At 36.4% G+C, this 18,422-nt stretch overlaps 2 protein-coding genes across 2 annotated transcripts; one reads left to right on the top strand and one right to left on the bottom strand.

The window, feature by feature from the left end:
- Positions 1–3,726: 3,726 nt before the first annotated feature.
- Positions 3,727–5,571, top strand: LOC121764799 (putative homeobox-leucine zipper protein ATHB-51). Its single transcript, XM_042160822.1, has 3 exons — positions 3,727–3,977; positions 4,169–4,479; positions 5,031–5,571. The coding sequence occupies exons 1-3, from the start codon at positions 3,878–3,880 to the stop codon at positions 5,292–5,294; spliced, it is 675 nt and encodes a 224-aa protein (XP_042016756.1). The 5' UTR covers positions 3,727–3,877; the 3' UTR covers positions 5,295–5,571.
- Positions 5,572–15,716: 10,145 nt separating this feature from the next.
- On the bottom strand, positions 15,717–17,464 carry LOC121764749 (embryonic protein DC-8-like). Its single transcript, XM_042160768.1, has 2 exons — positions 16,253–17,464; positions 15,717–16,178 (listed from the first exon to the last, which is right to left on the bottom strand). Exons 1-2 carry the CDS (start codon positions 17,402–17,404, stop codon positions 15,852–15,854), a joined length of 1,479 nt encoding a protein of 492 aa, XP_042016702.1. The 5' UTR covers positions 17,405–17,464; the 3' UTR covers positions 15,717–15,851.
- Between the last annotated feature and the right edge of the window lie 958 nt (positions 17,465–18,422).

Raw genomic sequence — 18,422 nt, 5'->3', positions numbered from 1 at the left:
ACATCGTAATACCGAATCTTAGTTTTGTTTTAGTTGTAGGTTGGGAGTTGAGAGCTTAAATATTTTTGTACGTCGAGAGGCAACCGGTGTCCGCTACCCAATTATTCTTTTATTTTGAGTTATTTCTTTTAATACTATATATCTTTCATTTATGATTCGACAAATAGATGACGCCTATATCGGCAAGCAACAAATATAGTAAAATATGCATTAAATGTATGAATCAGAGTTGCAAATCGATAATGTCGAACATTTACTAGTATTAATTTAGTGGTTCACGTTAAATTAATATTGGTGATCGTCCCATTTATTGATTTATCTGTATTTGGTACTCAAGGACTTTCCTTTGGATCAATATTTTCTCTTTTGTTCACGTAGATAATAATTCATTTTCCCAATGATTGAATAACTTTCTTCATATTTAATCTAAATTAATTCAATACAGAGTGTGAAATCAGTACATACTACCCATTTGAGTAATTATATTCGAGTACCGCTATTCAATCTATTAACAAAAATAATAATATACACTAATAAGTTAATAATGATAGATTTTGTAAACAAGTACTTTTAAAAAAAATATCTATATTTTAATTATAAATTTTCCTTTTTATTGTATCCAGAGCAGACCATATGAGAATCTTAAGTTGACAAAAAATTGTCAAGTTAACATATCACATTAATGTTTGTTTTGATGAATTAGAATATTTATTTGCACACGACGTAAATAAGTTCGTAAGCACATTGTAAAATTTCTAATTATATACTTGAAATTTAATTTTTAATCTTTCATTAGAATCTGGAGTATAATACGACTCAAATTTAGAAAACGATGATGAATATTCTTTTCTAAGGATAATGAATCCAAGCCATTCTCTTAATTCCTAGATTAAGTTTATGGACATTGTATTTCGAGTATAGGAGAATTTCATGTATGTACAAGAGTAATATTATGATGTATCAATATTAAATAATCAATTACTATAGTTTTAGAGTAGAGTTAGCTAGGTAGCCAGCTATATACGTGTACACCCATGGCATAATTGGTTTTTGTACGATGAGATGAAATGATATATATCTGCTACATAAACTAGAAAATTAATAAAGCCTTTAATTAATTTGGTGATTCTAATAAATAAATTTAAATCAAATAATAATAATTTAGTTATGAATGAGTAGGGATAGGAAAGGGCGCCTCTATTCTGCCCACAACTTTAATGGGACTGTGATAGTTCGATCATCTCGTTCATTTAGATCCAAAAAAATTATTCATGTTTTGAAGTATTCGCCACAAAATAAAAAAATTTCCCCCCTTTTGCGGATAAAACTCACAACCAAAATCAAAAGAGGGAGACAAAAATGAAAGTGCGTCAACATATATGATTTGATAATATTTTTTATAAAAAAATGAGTTGACAAAGAAAAATACTCTATATTCAGTAAAAAATGTCACACTTAAACAATGATAAGATTTTAGGAGATGTTTTAGAGCGGGCGAGAGAAAATATTATATTTATACTAATATAAGATAGAATTTTTTTTATAAAAAAATGTGACATATTTTGTGGGACAAACCAAAAGGGAAGTGTAACATCTATTATGAGACGACTGGAGTATAAAAATATCCTGTACGGCCTTGGGGGCATTTCAGTCCAAAAAAATGTGCAAAAGAACAAAAAACAAGCAAAACATCAAAGTCCACGAACCCCAAAATGATATTTTTAAAGTTCAAGGACCACAAACGACAAAGTCCAGAGGCAATTTTTATAGTTCACTCCGAATTAAAATATTTAAAGAGCGAATAATTATATTTAATTATATAGGATAAAACATAAATAAATAAACGTTATACTCACTGTGTCTTGTTATAAGTGGTGTTGATTATATAAAAAAGCGCAAAAATTAATTAACTTTAATGGATCATTACCACTTTATATGATTTGGAGTTTGAAAATGTAAAAGGAGAAGGTTAAAATTGTCTTTTCGAAATTAGTTTAATACCTAGAATTTAATGCCAATGAACCGGATCAAATTGGTATGTGTAATTAACTATGCCTTTTTTTATTTGTCGCATTAACTAATAGTTTGCCAGTAATTAATTTCACACGGATGAAGGATTTTGGCTTTGAAGTTAGTTTCAATAATGGAGGGTGTTTTAAATGCAATTTACGGCTCTGAGTTGGTATTTTTTTTACGAGGGAAACAATGTGATTACTGATTAGAATACATGGTCCATCATTCAGTGAATCCAAATATCATGTTAAAATGCCCTTTCTTTCTTTCTTTTAGAAAAGGAGCAGAATAATATAATAAGATTAAATTCGAGATCCATCTCATATTAATATAGGTTCGTGTTTCAAAAGAGAATAATGAATGTAAAAACTCTTTTTAAAGTTCAAACAAGTAAATTGGAATATTATTTATATACTTAATCTGTTAAGCATCTAAAAAAACCGATGAAATGATTTTCAAATTATATAAATATCATTACTTTTACCTTCAATCATTTTCCACGAGTAAACAAGTTATCAAGTTAGTACTATAGGCGAACCAAACGTTAACAACCACTGAACAAGCCAATTTGCAAAGTAGGAGTAAAAAACAAAGCAAAAAAATCTTTACAACACACAAAAATGTAAGTCGCACAATAATAAAGCAACAAAAGGTCCAGTCACAACCTTTAAATGTCATTTTATACTTAATATTCCAAATTGATCATGAGATGACGTAGAACATAAATATCCACAACTTCTTATCAAATTTGCAAAAGAGAACGCTCCAAAGTCCGAAAGGAAACACTTGGTCAATTCATTGGGTACTAAAATGGGGATTTTCTAGAAAACACAATACCAGTAGGGATTCTTCAACCGAATCAAGAAAATGTGTTCCATCGTCTTTACAGAAAACACAATATGCATCTTCAATCATAAGGATGCCAATTCTGATTAGTCTATCTTTCGTGTTGAGTCTTGCTATGCAGAATAAACTACATAGTAGTATATGATTGCTAGTGACATAATGAGGTTCTTTCCGAAAGAGGCATCTTTGCTTTGTCGGAGTGCTACGTTAACGTACCATTGTCAAGACGTTTATTAACCTGCAAAATAAAGTTTGGAAGCAAAAAACACACACTAGATATATTCTCTAAAAAAAGATTTTCCCTTTGTTGCAGTGTCCATCTCCATCTATTATTCTCTCATACTCACATTTCATTTAAGATAAAAATTCTTTTGAGAAGACAACATGAAATATCTCGGAAAGAGATTATTGAGACTTTCGTCCGCACCAGTTGTCATACCAAAATCTCAATAGAGTATTAGCATGACTCACAACTATTATATGGATCCCTGAATTTCTTGATTAAAGCTTTTGAAATTTGTAATCTTGCTGAATTTTGTATTATTTCAAGTCCACTACTATAACATCTCCAAGAGTGAAATGTTTAGATATATATATATACCCCATATCTTTTTTTGTTAGGAGCTGTATATTGTTTTGGTGCATATTACTATACTATAATTCATATGATTACGTATTCAATACAATATTAGTAAGTACTTTATAAAACAAGGCCTTATTAACATAGTATCAATGAATGTATTCCTTCCAAAGTTGTAGTAATTTAATTAGAGAGGGTTGACCAATACGGCCGAGCCATTACTATTATATTTCTATATGAATCCCTCTCACCAAACCGATCTTCTTAACTCTCTGTGTCTCCTTCACACACAGCACACGCATTGCTGGACTACACACTGTTGGCGGTGCTTGCCTTGTAGTAGCATACTATAAATTTGTGCTCCCACAAATCAAGTGAGATAAAATACCTCCTTAATTTTTGTGTGTTGAATCTATAGAAAAGAAGATACACCATAGCATGGATTGGAATGGTAACCTTCGAATGCCTTTTGTTCCTCGACCTCCAGATACCTCCAACTTCAACTTTCTCTACAATTGCACCTTCGACCACTTCCCTGGTATACTTTTCATTTATTAATTATCACAAATTAAGTAGTAGCTAATGTTTCTAATCAAAATCCAACTCCACACTTCTGCAATCTATGATTGAAAAACCCTAAATAAGGATTACTTGATAAGCTTAATTATAATATTATGAGCCTTAATTGTAGTGTTATCTAATTCATTCTCCAACATATTTATTGTATAGTGGGGGTAGAAATGAAGCAACATGCGATGATGGAGAAGAACATGAATCAGTTGATGGTGGATCCGAAGAAGAAGCGGTTGAGCAACGAGCAGCTGGAGTTGCTGGAAAACAGCTTCCAAGAGGAGATTAAGCTGGATCCGGACCGGAAGATGAAGCTCGCCAAGGAGCTAGGGCTGCAGCCGCGCCAGATCGCGGTCTGGTTCCAGAACCGCAGGGCTCGCTGGAAGGGCAAGCAGCTCGAGCGCTTGTACGACGCGCTTAAACAGGAGTACGACGCTGTTTCTAGGGATAAGCACAAGCTGCAACAGGAGGTACTTACTCACATATTCTTCTTCATTCTTACCTATAATTGCATTAAGTTATTCAACCGCTTCTGCATGTTTGTTCTATTATTGCTTTTTTCACCTTCAGTATTTATTGTGTGTGGAACTGTGGATAATGAGCATAACTCATTATCTGATTTTTCATGTTTCTTATTTAAGGAGTGGTAGAACTTACTCACTGCATGTCTGATTTTATTTTTTTCTTTTTATATAAAACAAATCAAACATTAAACCATGTACTCTGGCAGCTGTCTAGATATATGTATATATGTAAAAACATTATGCTCCAAAGAAATTATTAGCCATGCTTCTTTATATAGACAATAATGTTTCCATATGATTATTAATGATTTTTAGTATTTTGACAATCATAACAGCACAAAAACAAATGGTCTAAGTTGATTTCTAGTTGTTTTATGTGATGTATCATTCCTTGTATAAATTCCAATCAACTACTGAGGTTTATATTAGTAGTTCAATTGACACTTTACAGATTTCTAAAAAAGTTACAAATTGATTTATGGCATTCAATAAATTAGGTTATGGCACTAAGGGCCATTCTCAAGGAACAAGTGGCAAAAAAACAAGTATCAACCGGCTACACAGACGTTTCTGGAGAAGAAACGGTGGAAAGCACGTCAATTCCAAGCTTAGAGAAGCAAAATCCGGTGGTGGTGGAGGGGGAGGGGATGACGGCGGGGACTAGCCTCCACCAGATGGCAGAGTGCAACTACATGGAGGAGTACAATAATACAGTGATGATACCTCCCTACTGGGCTACCTCTATGCCCTCTTGTCCTTGAATAAACTCAATTACTGCTGCACCTTAATGACTTGTTGTTTGTATATCTTAATTTAATTCTCCCTTTTCAAACTTAACATGTTATGCTAATGCTAAGACTAGGTCGACCTAGGTGCTTTTTAGGGTGAGGTTTAGCTCCACTAGCAGAGTTAACTAGTTTGTTTATCTGTTTAGTTGGTAGTTGAGGCTCTTCAGATTTATTCTCGTGTGGTATTTCATATTTGGTATTACTTCTCGTATTTAATTTCATTACTGTGTATCGTTGAAATGAAATAATACAAGCGGTAATATTGAATAATTTAGGGGGATTTTAAGTATTAATTTGTTAGCTTCAACTATATATGATGCAGTGTTAGTGTTTTGTTTTGTTTTTTTTTTCTGATCTGGCTAATGGCTTGAGTTAACTTTCTTACTTATAATTTAGGGTTAGAAGATATATATGTGCTCCGTGCTCGAGAATCATCTTCAAGATCATTACTTTTCTTCTATGCAATTATGACTCTTTTCTACAAAACTGGAGTATTTTTCACGAAACACATAAATGTGAAAACTGCATAAAATAATTTACTGTCGAAATAATTAAACACTGTCAAGGGCATTCACTATCACACATGGTGCTTTTAATTGTTGTGAACAAATTAATCTATTTCATATCATGGGAACTTAATGTTGTTAATTTCAAACAGTATATAACTTCATTTTAATTTTGGTTTGCTTTTATTATTTGCAACTGGTAATCAATGTGGGTATATCATAATACATGAAACATGACAGACGAGTATACAATCATTTCTGTTTCAAATAATAACTCATTCGTTAAAATAAGAAATTGAGCCGTCAATGGATTTAATTAAAACTACCAGTTACAAGTCCATTATTGAATCTCACTTTTTTCCGAAAGGGGAGAATTTTATAGATCAATTGCAAGTAATTAAGGATTTGCATCGAAAGACATAAATGGAAAAAAAGATTGTATCACTTCGGTTAAACTTGAATATTATGCACAATTAATCCAGCTACTACAAAAAAAGCGGTCATTTGCTAGCACAATGGTGCTAGCAAAATTGTATTAAAGTGCTCGCAAACTAACTCTGCTAGCTATAGCGCCTGTAGCAAATTTGATAGCAGTTTTGCTAGAAGTTCTTTTCCGACAACCTTTTCGCTTGCAAATGAGCGATGTCGACCAAGCTATATATGTGCTCGCAAAATTGCTAGCACCTCCATTTTGCTCGTAAATTTTCTAGCACCTCCATTGTGCTAGTAAGTTTTCTAGCACCTCCCTTGTACTCGCAAATTTTAGACTATTTAATTTCAGCTCTTTTTGCGAGCACAATGGTCAATTAGTATTCAGAATAAATTTTTTGTTTGCAAATTCTAATATTATTTTTTTCAAATTATTATCTGGATAATTTATTAAATAAAAATAATAATGAAAAGTTACCAAAATTCAAAACTTACATAAAATAAGATTGTTTTACACTTGATTACTAAGGGTAAACAATTAACCAACCTTTTCACTAAGGGTAAAAAATTGTTCTAATACCCTCTCATTTTCTTTCGCAAATTCCGCGCGTAACTCCACACTTTGCCTCACTAAATCTGCGTGTGACGCTGCATTTTGCCTCTCCAGCTCTGCGGGCAACGCTGCATTTTGCCTCTCCAACTCCGAGCGCAACGCCTCATTTTGCTGCTCCAACTCCTCGCGCACCTCAATAGTGATTTACTCTCGCATTGCATTTAACTTCTTCCTCTTCGACATTATTTTCTTCCTCAAGAGCATTTTCTTCATCAACATCGAGAAGAGCCAATCTGCGTCCTCATCTTGTAAATCCTCCTCGCATTTTTCTATCCAACCTACTACTGACGATAAGAGCCAATCTCGCATTGCATTTAACTACTGACGCATCGAGAATAATAATAACTATTATCCAATTTGCGAGCTTATTGCTGCCGTGTCAAGCCTAAAAATGCAATTTCCTCAGATTTCCATTCAGAGTATTATACTATAGAATATTGTAACCAGGCAATACTATAAGAGCAGATTGAATGAGCAAATTTTTGGTTTTCAGAAACTATGGGTACAGTCAAAATGTGCTGTGAATGAAACTGTTCAGTATCAACAAATTTAAAATAGAGCCACAAAACACCTCTCTATTTCAGCATAACTACATCAGATATATAGGTAGCAGATTAAATTATTTACCTCTGAAACTGTTCGGTAGCAGAACACCTTGAACGAACTCTAAAGACCCACATGTGACCAAAAATAGAAAGATTTAAGTACATAAGCTATATGTTAATGCATACAATTTTAAACAATATTCTATCAACTTGTCAGTAACATCATGATAGATTAATATAAACCAAGCTCTAACTCACCAATAAGATGATGAAGCTTCAGATAGGCCTTTCAATCTAGGGCCAGTAGCAGCAGATCAACATAAACTACAGAAGAATAACCAGATTAGTTAGAGCTTCAAATGTGCATTCTTCAGCATAAATAGTTCACAAGTCAAGTGCAAATTATTCAAAAATATGAGTACAATATATGAAGAAGATGTAGATATATAATATAATGCCAGGAAGTTTATTTTAACCTTCATTTCACACATCCACTAAATGAGGTTAATTAATTAGGTACTGACAGAAAAACCATGTTATCAAATTCTGATGTCCCCCCATTTGAATTTACTAAGGGCTTGTTCACTTTGTTTGACGTGGGAAGATGAGAAATGAAACATGGTTGATATGTGGCCGTGGACCCCACAAAAATAAAATTTAAAACGGATGTTCAGTTTTCAAGATTTACAGCGTGTTTTGCCTTGTATAAAAATTAGATATTATTTCCTCCTTTATGAGTTGGCGGAAAAGCCCCCACAGACAAGGGCCATCTGGGGTGAAATATTGAAAAGCCAGGACATAAAAAAGGAAACAGTAATATATATGACATAAGAACCATAATCAACTTGATTAAATGACTCATCAAAATCATAGCTAGAAAACTAAGAAGATGGGCGCAAAACATCAAGCTAGAGCATCAGACACTATACGTTTCACTCTAGAGGAATATATGTTTGTTAGTAACTTAGCATGGTAATCTCATTTAGTTAACCTTCATTTAGTTCACCCTTCATTTAGTTCAACCTTCATTTAATCAACATGATTAGTTAGACACTGTACGTTTCACCCTAGAACATGATTTAGTCATGAATCTCATCTTTACTTGAAAGTTCTTGTATACAATCCATGCACGAATTTAATCCTCTCAAGTACTAATTAGCTTAATGCTTGGAGAGGTCATTCAAGAGAGGTTTGTTTTCAAGACTCCATTCGAAATTCCAATCTTCTGGAAGACTAAAGCCAGAAATTAATCTAATAAGACTATACTGAGGATCAAAGTACATTGAAATTAAACAACAAGAATGACTCCACTCTACTAGATATCAGTAACTAGATAGCATATACGCAATCCATTAGAATTCAGAAACCAATGTATCACTTTTGTGCGTCTTCCCATGTCACTTCTCCATTCTACTATACAAAATTCAAAATAACCAAACTCACAACCACCTTTCAAATCCTATCAGAAGATAATCACTAACACTATTTGCCTAGAATAAATACAAAATCAGGCAAATTGATTCATCAATTTGAAAGAAATATTATACCTCCTGCAGTTCCCTTTAATTAGCAGCCACAGTATCTGGATACTGAGAAATCTCTTCCAAGACCTTTGCCCATACCAGCACAAGATGCAAATTAACCAGATAAAATAGCAAAAGACAAAGAAGAGGAAGATGAGGTTAGTCATTACAATATTTCTATTGTACCATAGAAATGAGTATTTCTTTTCAATTATACTCCAATACTAAAATAATGATGATCTATAGATAAGTACATTTGTCCAGAAATTGTTTGATTAATAACATTCTGGTAATCAAACACTGTTAATTAAGTTTGGCCATTATTGAATCCTAATCATAGAAGATCTGTTTGAACATTTTAACTAACACATGGAAGATGCCACGAATGTGTTCTACATCTGTTCATAATTTTTAATTGAATTAGGGCAAAATCGAATCTGCAAAACTCTCATTTTCTCTTATTACTAATTCAATCAACGCTATAATCAACATTATATACAAGTAATCACCTGAATCTGATTTCATTCCTAAAAATATTCATTTCCTAATCAAAATCAAACACTCAAAAGCCAGTCTAAAATTGAGGGGAGAACACTACAGCTCTAATTCATGAGAATACAATTGGACGGAGAATACAATTGGACGGCTTCAAGGAATTTAAGTCTAATTCATTTTTCAATACAATTGGGCTTCACAATTGCTTCTCCCAATAAAATTAAGTCTATATTTTACATTTAATAATTTGATTAACATTAATTAACTATAGTTATCATTTTTAAAATATGGGGAAGGGATGGAATTATACGGTGATTACAATTTACAAATATGGGGAAAAGGTTACAAATGAGAAAGAAGAAAGTAGACCTGAATAAGAATTAAAGTTTTGCTAGCACCTATTTCTGCTCGTTAATTTGCTAGTACCTATTCCTGCTCGCTAAATTGCTAGCACATGAATATTTTGCACCGTTTGCTAGCACTGTTTACTCGAAAATTTGTGATCATTAAATCTGTGCTCGCAAAGCCCCTCGATTTATTCCCCCTCCAGAAATGGGCCGTTGTTTGCATTTTTGCTTGATTTCTACTAGTAGATTTGCGAGCACCATGGTGTGCTAGAAAAAAATTGATAGCAAATGGGCGCTTTTTCTGTAGTGCAGCTAGATTCTCTCGCTCAACATTCTTCAATTGTTGATCAAACGTAGTGTGTGCATGTGCAGGCCTTTCACTCTTTAGTTCTTCATATATGATCCTTTCTAAGAAAAAGCACTCACAATGATTCGACAAAGGTTAAGAATTTCTCCCAATTCAAGCGAGGCGAGTGAGCAAACTCCCAATTTATTCCACAGCCTTGCGCCGAATTGCAGGCATAGAGGTTTGGTCAATACTGTCGGTATAAAAGAAAATAAAAAACTAATTTTTGTAATAAACATATCATAGAATTATTTAGATAATTTTAGTAAGAATAATCTACATAATTTATAGAGGTTTTTGTAGATTATTCTTACTAAAATTATCTAAATAATTTATAGTAGAATTATCTACGTGAATATCTAGATAGTTTGCAGTAAAATTATATAGATATCGAATTACATAGAATAAAAAATTCTAGAATATAAAAAGAATGTCTATAGACTATATAGGGTTGTGTTTCAAAGTCACAAAATCTCCAAAATCCTATTTCATAGGCCGCACTACATTAATTCTCACGTATATCCCTTATCCCGCCGTTCTAGGGTTAAAGCTACAATTAATTTTTATTTGTAGGATGTTATATTTTTTTGGACAAAGTTCTCTCAACATCATTATATAAATATATTTTCTTTTCTCCACTTAACACATAAGCAATATCTCCTAAATCTCGTATTATTACCCAAGTGTGACATCAATCTCGGGAATGAGGGAGTATATTAATGAAAACATCATCAACTTAATCAAACAAGGGCACATACCACAATCTGATTCTTTAGTTACACTTTGTTAGATGATATGTCTACGTAACTGAATATGTTTGCTCGAGAGTGCACGCAGATTTGAGCAATATTACTTGAATTGTCAACCCATATAATAAGGGGTACCTAGAAATGCTCACTAATGAAGAAGGGACTAGATCCAAGTAACTTCTGATACAACATGAACTATATCTCTATACACAACTTCAATATTGGACTTGACCTGAATCACCTGATATAATCCTAATACAAAATTTTGCTTCTGATTTACTTTATTTACGAGAAACTAAGTTAGGGTCTCGTTATAATTGTATATTGAAGAGCTCTAATTAGACAATGAAATAGCTTTCCATCAATAGTGACTTCACTCTTGGCCTTGAGTAAGGATGTCGAAACAGATAATTCCCAACCGGACCCAATATCCATATGGTATCGGGTACCTGCTACTCGACGGAATCGGGAAACGGGACGGGATTGGGTATTCTTATTTTGGATTTTGCAGGTATCGGGTATACCCGTTAGTCCCGATATACTCGATATTTATATAAATATTTTTAAAAAATTAAATTTTAATTTGAAGTGAACACAATTTCTTCCATTATAATACTAGTTAGCATATAAAGATTTGCAAATCTTTCTAATGTAGGATGTTGCATAAAGATCATATAAGAAGAAGCATCAATACCACTATACCAGTAAGCCACCAAAAATAAAGTTAAGCAAATTATTTAACATGAATAGACTTTCTTAGTCATTTCTTCCATCTCTTTCTTGCAATACGATGAAAACTGTATTTCAAAATGTTTGGATAGTATAGATATAGACATTGAGATTAGAAATCATAGGGGTTACTCTCTCTGACCGTGAATAGGAGTCATGTTTTTCCATTTCGGTCCGTCTGCGAACGAGTCGCAGTTCTTTTTTACTATAAATGATAATAGGTTCCACATTCTACTAACTTATTCCACTCACCTTTTAATTAACCATTAGAGCATCCGCAACGGTGGTGGGGAAGAAGGCCGCCGTCCGTGCCAGCGGCGAGGACGAGGCTCGCCGCCGCTGCGCTCGCGGCGCTGGCACGGCGCTGCTCGATGCATTTAGCAGCGCCGTGCCAGCGAGCAGTCGACGTGGCGACACACGATTGGGCAACGGCATAGCCGTTGCCTTTGAATAATTTTTTTTTAAAATTCGTTAATTACTTTTAAATAATGATAAAAAAAAAAAAAAATTATTTTCCAAAACCCAAAAAATATGGCCATTTTTTTGCCTGTTTTTCTGAATTTTTTTGATTTTTTTTATTTTTTCCCCAAAATCATCTATAAATACACACATTCATCATCCATTTATCACATCAAATCATCTCTCATTCATCTCTCATTCATAATTCTCATACAAACTATCAACACATTCATCCCTCACTCAAAACCTCAAATGGATTTCACCCATATTATGGCGGAAGTGGAGCGCGAAGAACAAGAATACTACGAACAACAGCGTGCCGCTTACGAAGCATATGTCGCGGCGAATACCCCCGCTTCTCCTCCTCAACGAACTAGATCAAATCGCCGCTACATCCATCGTGACCGGGAGGGATCCCACGAAAGGCTCGTTGCCGACTACTTTGCCGACCAGCCGCGGTTTCCGGCAGATTACTTCAGGCGCCGTTTTCGCATGTCAAAGCGCTTGTTCATGCGAATTGTCAACACATTGTCCGCACGTGTTGAATTCTTCCAAACAGGTCCAGATGCAGCCGACCGGCAAAGTATCACGCCGTTGCAGAAGTGTACGTGTGCCATCCGACAACTCGCTACTGGGCAAACGGCCGACATCTTCGACGAGTATTTGCATATCGGTGAGTCCACTGGAATCCTTTGTCTAAAGAATTTTTGCGAGGGCGTTCGTTCAGCTTTCGGGGATGAATTCCTTCGGGCACCCAGCACTGATGATTGCCAACGGTTGCTTCGTCTTCACGAATCAGTCCATGGCTTTCCCAGAATGCTTGGCAGCATTGACTGCATGCATTGGAGGTGGAAGAATTGCCCGAATGCTTGGAGGGGGCAACACTTAAGCGGTCACAAAGGCGGCGGCCCAACACTTATCCTTGAGGCGGTCGCCGACTACCGCCTATGGATTTGGCATGCATATTTCGGCATTGCCGGAGCCAACAACGACTTGAACGTGCTCTATTCTTCACCACTCTTCAATGATGTGATGAATGTTGTAGCACCGGCGATCGACTTCACCATCAACGAAAATACATACCACATGAGTTACTATCTCTCCGATGGTATCTACCCAAGGTGGTCGACGTTCGTGAAGACGCTCCACAACCCGCACGACCCGAGACGAGTTCTTTTTGCGCAGCGTCAAGAATCCGCGCGGAAAGACGTCGAAAGAGCCTTCGGGGTCCTTCAAGCCCGATTCAACATTGTGAAGGCCCCGGCTCGGCTGTGGTACGTGAATAATATCGCAGACATCATGTTCACGTGTATTATCTTACACAACATGATTATAGCCGACGAAGGGCCGAGGGCGGCTAGCTTCTACGACGAGGATGAAGCCGGAAGCTCAACAGCGAGGTCTCCCCCACACCGAGGTGAGCATACGACGGTTGGCCAGAGGATCGAGACAAGGCACACAATGCGCGATACCCGAACCCACATTCAGTTACAAGAAGACCTAATCAACCACATGTGGATGAAATTCGGCAACGAGTAGTGATTTTTTTAATTTTTAGTATTTTAATTATGTAATTTTTAATTTTTAGGCTTTTAATTATGTCGTTTTTATTTTATTTGTCATTTGTGATTTTATTTAGGTTTTTTTAATGAATTTTATTATTATGGAAATGTTATTGTTTAATTGAATTTTAAATTAATTGTGCTTGTCCTTGCGGAAGAGCACAGCTGTGGGTGTTGTGCTCTTGCCAGAGAGCGGACAGAAAAAGTGGGGCCGGGCCCACAACCGTGTCGCTGGCAAGAGCACGGTTGTGGATGCTCTTAACTTTTTTCAACCCACTTTTCTTAACATTTTTCAAATTTCGTGCCAGAAAGAAATGAGATTTCTATTCGCAGACGAAGAAAGTAATCTAGATATGTCAATACCGGTGCTTCACTTTTCAAAAATTTATTAGAGAGAATTTCAGATGAAGCTAGTAAATAATTTTCTGAATTCTAGAAATAAAATTTACCATATGCATTAGCATACTACATTATTCACATAGATTATTTATATCTTAGTAAGAAAAAAGAATGAGTGATCTGCCTTGGATTGAGTAAAGCCAAGAGAAAAGAGACACTTGCACAATAAGAAACTAACAAGAAGCATGTTTGAGACCATCCCTAGAGTTTTGGAAGCTTTGCGTTTAGTTGTCATCGTTTATTGCTCAGAGAGGGGACTTTGATTATTGCACATATATCCGTATGGCTCTTTCTTTTAAAATTTATCGTGATACACTTATTGCAAAGATTTGTAGCTAGGTACACTTTAGAATCTTAGATGCAGAATCTTATTGTGAGGTTCGGCTCCCCTGTTGATTCATATATGGCTTACATCATCAACGGTTAAACCCATTTTTAAGTGATGTAGTACTATCTAATTTTATATACTCCCTCCGTCGCGTCACTGGAATATTGTCTACTTTTTCTATTTTAGCCCGTCCGCGAAACGTTGTTCACTTTACTTTTTTTCCATCTTTGGTAAATGGTCCTCATATTCCACTAACTCATTACACTCACATTCTATTATGAAATTAATATATAAATGTGGGACTTACCTTCCACTAACTTTTTCCACTCACTTTTATTTACATTTCTTAAAACTCGTGCCGAGTTAAACATAGACAACATTTTACAGACGGAGCCGAGTTAAACATAGACAACATTTTACGAACGGACGGAGGGAGTAATTGTTACGTACTACGGCTGGAAGGCTGAAGCCAATTCATCCGAATGATTTACAATTAATTTTAGTATTTGATCTCATCTTCAAAACTATTTGACTCCATCCCTGAAATTTGTTACTTACTACTACGGCTTGAAGGCTGAAGCCAATTCATCCGAATTATTTACAGTTAATTTTAGTATTTGATCTCAATCTTCAAAATTATTCCCTCCGTCCCTGAAATTTTGTCACATTTTCCCATTTCCATCCATTTTCATTCATCCCACAAAATTTGTCACATTTAAGTTCTTATTATTTTTTTAGGAGTGAACCCACACCCCACTAACTTATTCTCACTCACATTTTATTATAAAACCAATACAGAGCTACTCCCCATGTCCATGAAATTTTGTCACATCTTTCCATTTCCATCCGTCCCACAAAATTTATCACATTTCACTTTTTATTATTTTTTATAGTGAACCTCACGTTCCACTAACTTATTCCCACTCATATTTTATTATAAAAATATTAATTTAAAAATAAACTCACGCCATATCAACTTTTTCAACCCACTTCCATTACAGTTCTTAAAACTCATATCCGATCAAACTATGACAAAAAAAATTTTCAACCCACTTTCCATTACATTTCCTAAAATCGTGCCCAATCAAACTATGACAAAATTTGACAAAATTTCTTTTTCAACCCACTTTCCATTACATTTCCTAAAAATCGTGCCCAATCAAACTATAATAAAATTTGAGTGACAGAGGAAATATTAATTTAGTACTAATTGATCTATTCTTTCTTTTTAACTTTGCAAAATTTAGTTAAAACAATATGTATTTTCTAATAAATAAAAAGAACTTGCGACACAGAAGATCAGGATCAGTAATTTATGTTGGCATTGTAATGCATCCAAAATACAGATGTTACGCACATAGCAGACCAAATTTTTGTAAACAACAAAAAGAAAAACGTAGATAACCCAGAATCAGCCAGAACAGAACAAAACAAAACAAAACAAAACAAAATACGGCAGAGCAGCCCAAGCATCCTCGGAATCACATTTTCCCGGGACGATCAACGCGCCGTGGTGCCCTCGTCATCCAATGGCCCGACGTCGTTGAACGTCTGGTCAGCCTCCCTGAGGCGGGAGGCGGGAGGCCCAGCCGTTGTGGTCTCCACATCCACCCTCACGGCCACCGGCGTCCCCTTCTCATCTACCTTATCTCCTGGATGCGGTGTTAGCTTATCCTTTATGGCATCCTTCATGCTTCCTAGCGCACCAAAAACTCCTCCTCCTCCACCTCCACTGCCTCTGTTAATGTCACCAGTGTCTCGCTGGCTTTCAATTTTAATATCCTCCATTTTCCTCGTCGCTTCTTCCTTTGTCTCCTCATATTTCCCCTACACATTGAACAACAATTAACATAATTACAATTTCAATATAATTAAGAACCAAGCTGTCTTATACTGCTCACCTTGGCTGCCTCCTTTGCCTCTCCAGCCTTCTGTTTCGCAGCCTCCCCGGTTTCCACAGCTGCCTGCGTAGTCTCGTCTTTCTTCCCCGTCAAGTAACCAACCGCCCTTCTCGCAGCCCCAGCCGCCGAGTCCTTCAATTCGGTGATCTTCCCCACTGTGGTATCCTTCCCTTCTTTAGCCTTCTCAGCGCCATAATCCTTATACTCCACCGCCTTCTCCACTGTTGTATCCTTCTCGTTCTTAGCCGTCTCCACCGTATCATCCTTCACCTGGCTTGCCTTCTCAGCAGCGTAGTCTCTGTACTCCGCTGCCTTTTCCACCGTCGTATCCTTCGCATTCTTAGCCGTCTCCATGGTCGCATTCTTCGCTTGATTTGCCTTATCGACCGTCGCATCCTTCGCGTTCTTAGCCGTCTCCACCGTCGCATTCTTCGCCTGACTCGCCTTGTCCGCCGCATAATCCCTGTACTCCGCTGCCTTGTTCACCGTCGCGTCCTTAGCATTCTTCGCCGTTTCCGCCGTTGCATTCTTGGCCTGGTTCGCTTTCTCAGCGGTGTAATCTCTGTACTCCGCCGCCTTGTCCACCGTCGCGTCCTTCGCGTCCTTCGCCGTTTCTGCGGTTGCATTCTTCGCCTGTGTGGCCTTGTCGACCGTCGCGTCCTTGACGTTCTTCGCCTTGTCCGCCGTCACATTCGTGGCCTGGTTCGCCTTGTCGAGCGTCGCATCCTTGGCGTTTTTAGCCTTCTCCGCCGCAGAGTCTTTGTACTCGACCGTCGTATCTTTGGCCTTCTCCGACGCATAGCCTTTATACTCGCCGAGCTTCCCCGCCGCCGCATCCTTCGCATCTGCGGCGTTGCGGGCAGCAGTGTCGGCAGTCTCCTCTGCAGTGTCACGTGCTTCGAAGGACTTCCCCATGACAGCATCTTTAGCGTGGCCGACGGTCCCCTGCACCGTCTTGATAATGCTGCCAATCACGCCAGGAGACTTTTCTTCTTGCCGGACTTCTGTTTTCCGGTAATAATCCGGCCGATCCACCATGACGGTTTCACTCTCCAGCTCCCTCCTCTCCTTGTTAACCTGGCTGAGTTCGTCGGCGGCGGTTCTGGCAGCCGCCTCAGCCCTCTCTTCGCGCGCTGCTTGCTTCGACTCCATTATCTCGGAAAAGTTTTTGAACAATTTCTGAGTTTAAAATTTGAGGAATGAATGAGAATTGCTTCTGATTTGGTGTTTGCTGTGGAATTTTTGTGAGAGGGAGGGAGATAATATATGGAGTGATTGGGTTGCTTCGTGCGATGACACGTGTGCCAGCAGGTTGCATGGGGTGTGACACGTAGCCTTAAAGATTTGTGCATGGGGTTTGCCATCTGTTATGCTCTTTCGTATTCAACAAGATAAGTGATTTTGGAAGTTTGAAGCTCGGTCATATGTCGGCGGGACTTATCATGCTTTAACATGGATAAGAATAATTTTATTCTTCTTTTTATTACTGAATGAATATTTTATGAATGATATAGCCAATTCACAATTTACTTCAAAAAAATTAGCAGAGTCACATATATTAATTAATTCGATATATGTTTGTTCTACAAATGTTAACTGATCAAATATACTTCTAACTATGCTTCCATAGTTCCATACATGAAATTGTTTTCCACAATGTTCGCTACAAGTATTACTATTATTGATAAGATATTGTAATTGATGAAGAAGAAAGTGTTTACTTGGTGAATTACGAATTCGTAACTTTTGTACATTATCTTAGTTAGTCTCATACAAATAATTTTCATGAAATTTATCAGGACTTTTGTACTTTTCGTTCAATAATAAATTTTATAAAAAATATTAAACATGTGGGACAATGAGTTAATGACAAGAAGTTAACCAAAAATTATGATTTATTAACAATATTCTCTTATAAAAATAAAATAGGAATTTAATTGTGAATATTGATATTATGAAACATTTGAAGATGGAAAGTGATAGAAAGGTATTAATTAGGGGTGCTTATTCGACCGGTTCCGGTTAGAACCGGACCGGTTGACCGGTTAACCTGTTACAAAATTTTCTAAATTCAAGAACTGGAACCGGAATCGGAACTGACCGGTTCCGGTTTGGAACCGATCGGTTAAGAACTGGCTGGTTCCGGCTTGGAACCGAAGAACCGGTTTGT

This window comes from Salvia splendens, chromosome 14 (genome assembly GCF_004379255.2).
Source record: "Salvia splendens isolate huo1 chromosome 14, SspV2, whole genome shotgun sequence".
Classification (NCBI taxonomy): Eukaryota; Viridiplantae; Streptophyta; class Magnoliopsida; order Lamiales; family Lamiaceae; genus Salvia; species Salvia splendens.
The sequence above is the reverse complement of the archived record's forward strand: the minus strand, read 5'-3'. Positions and strand labels throughout refer to the sequence as shown.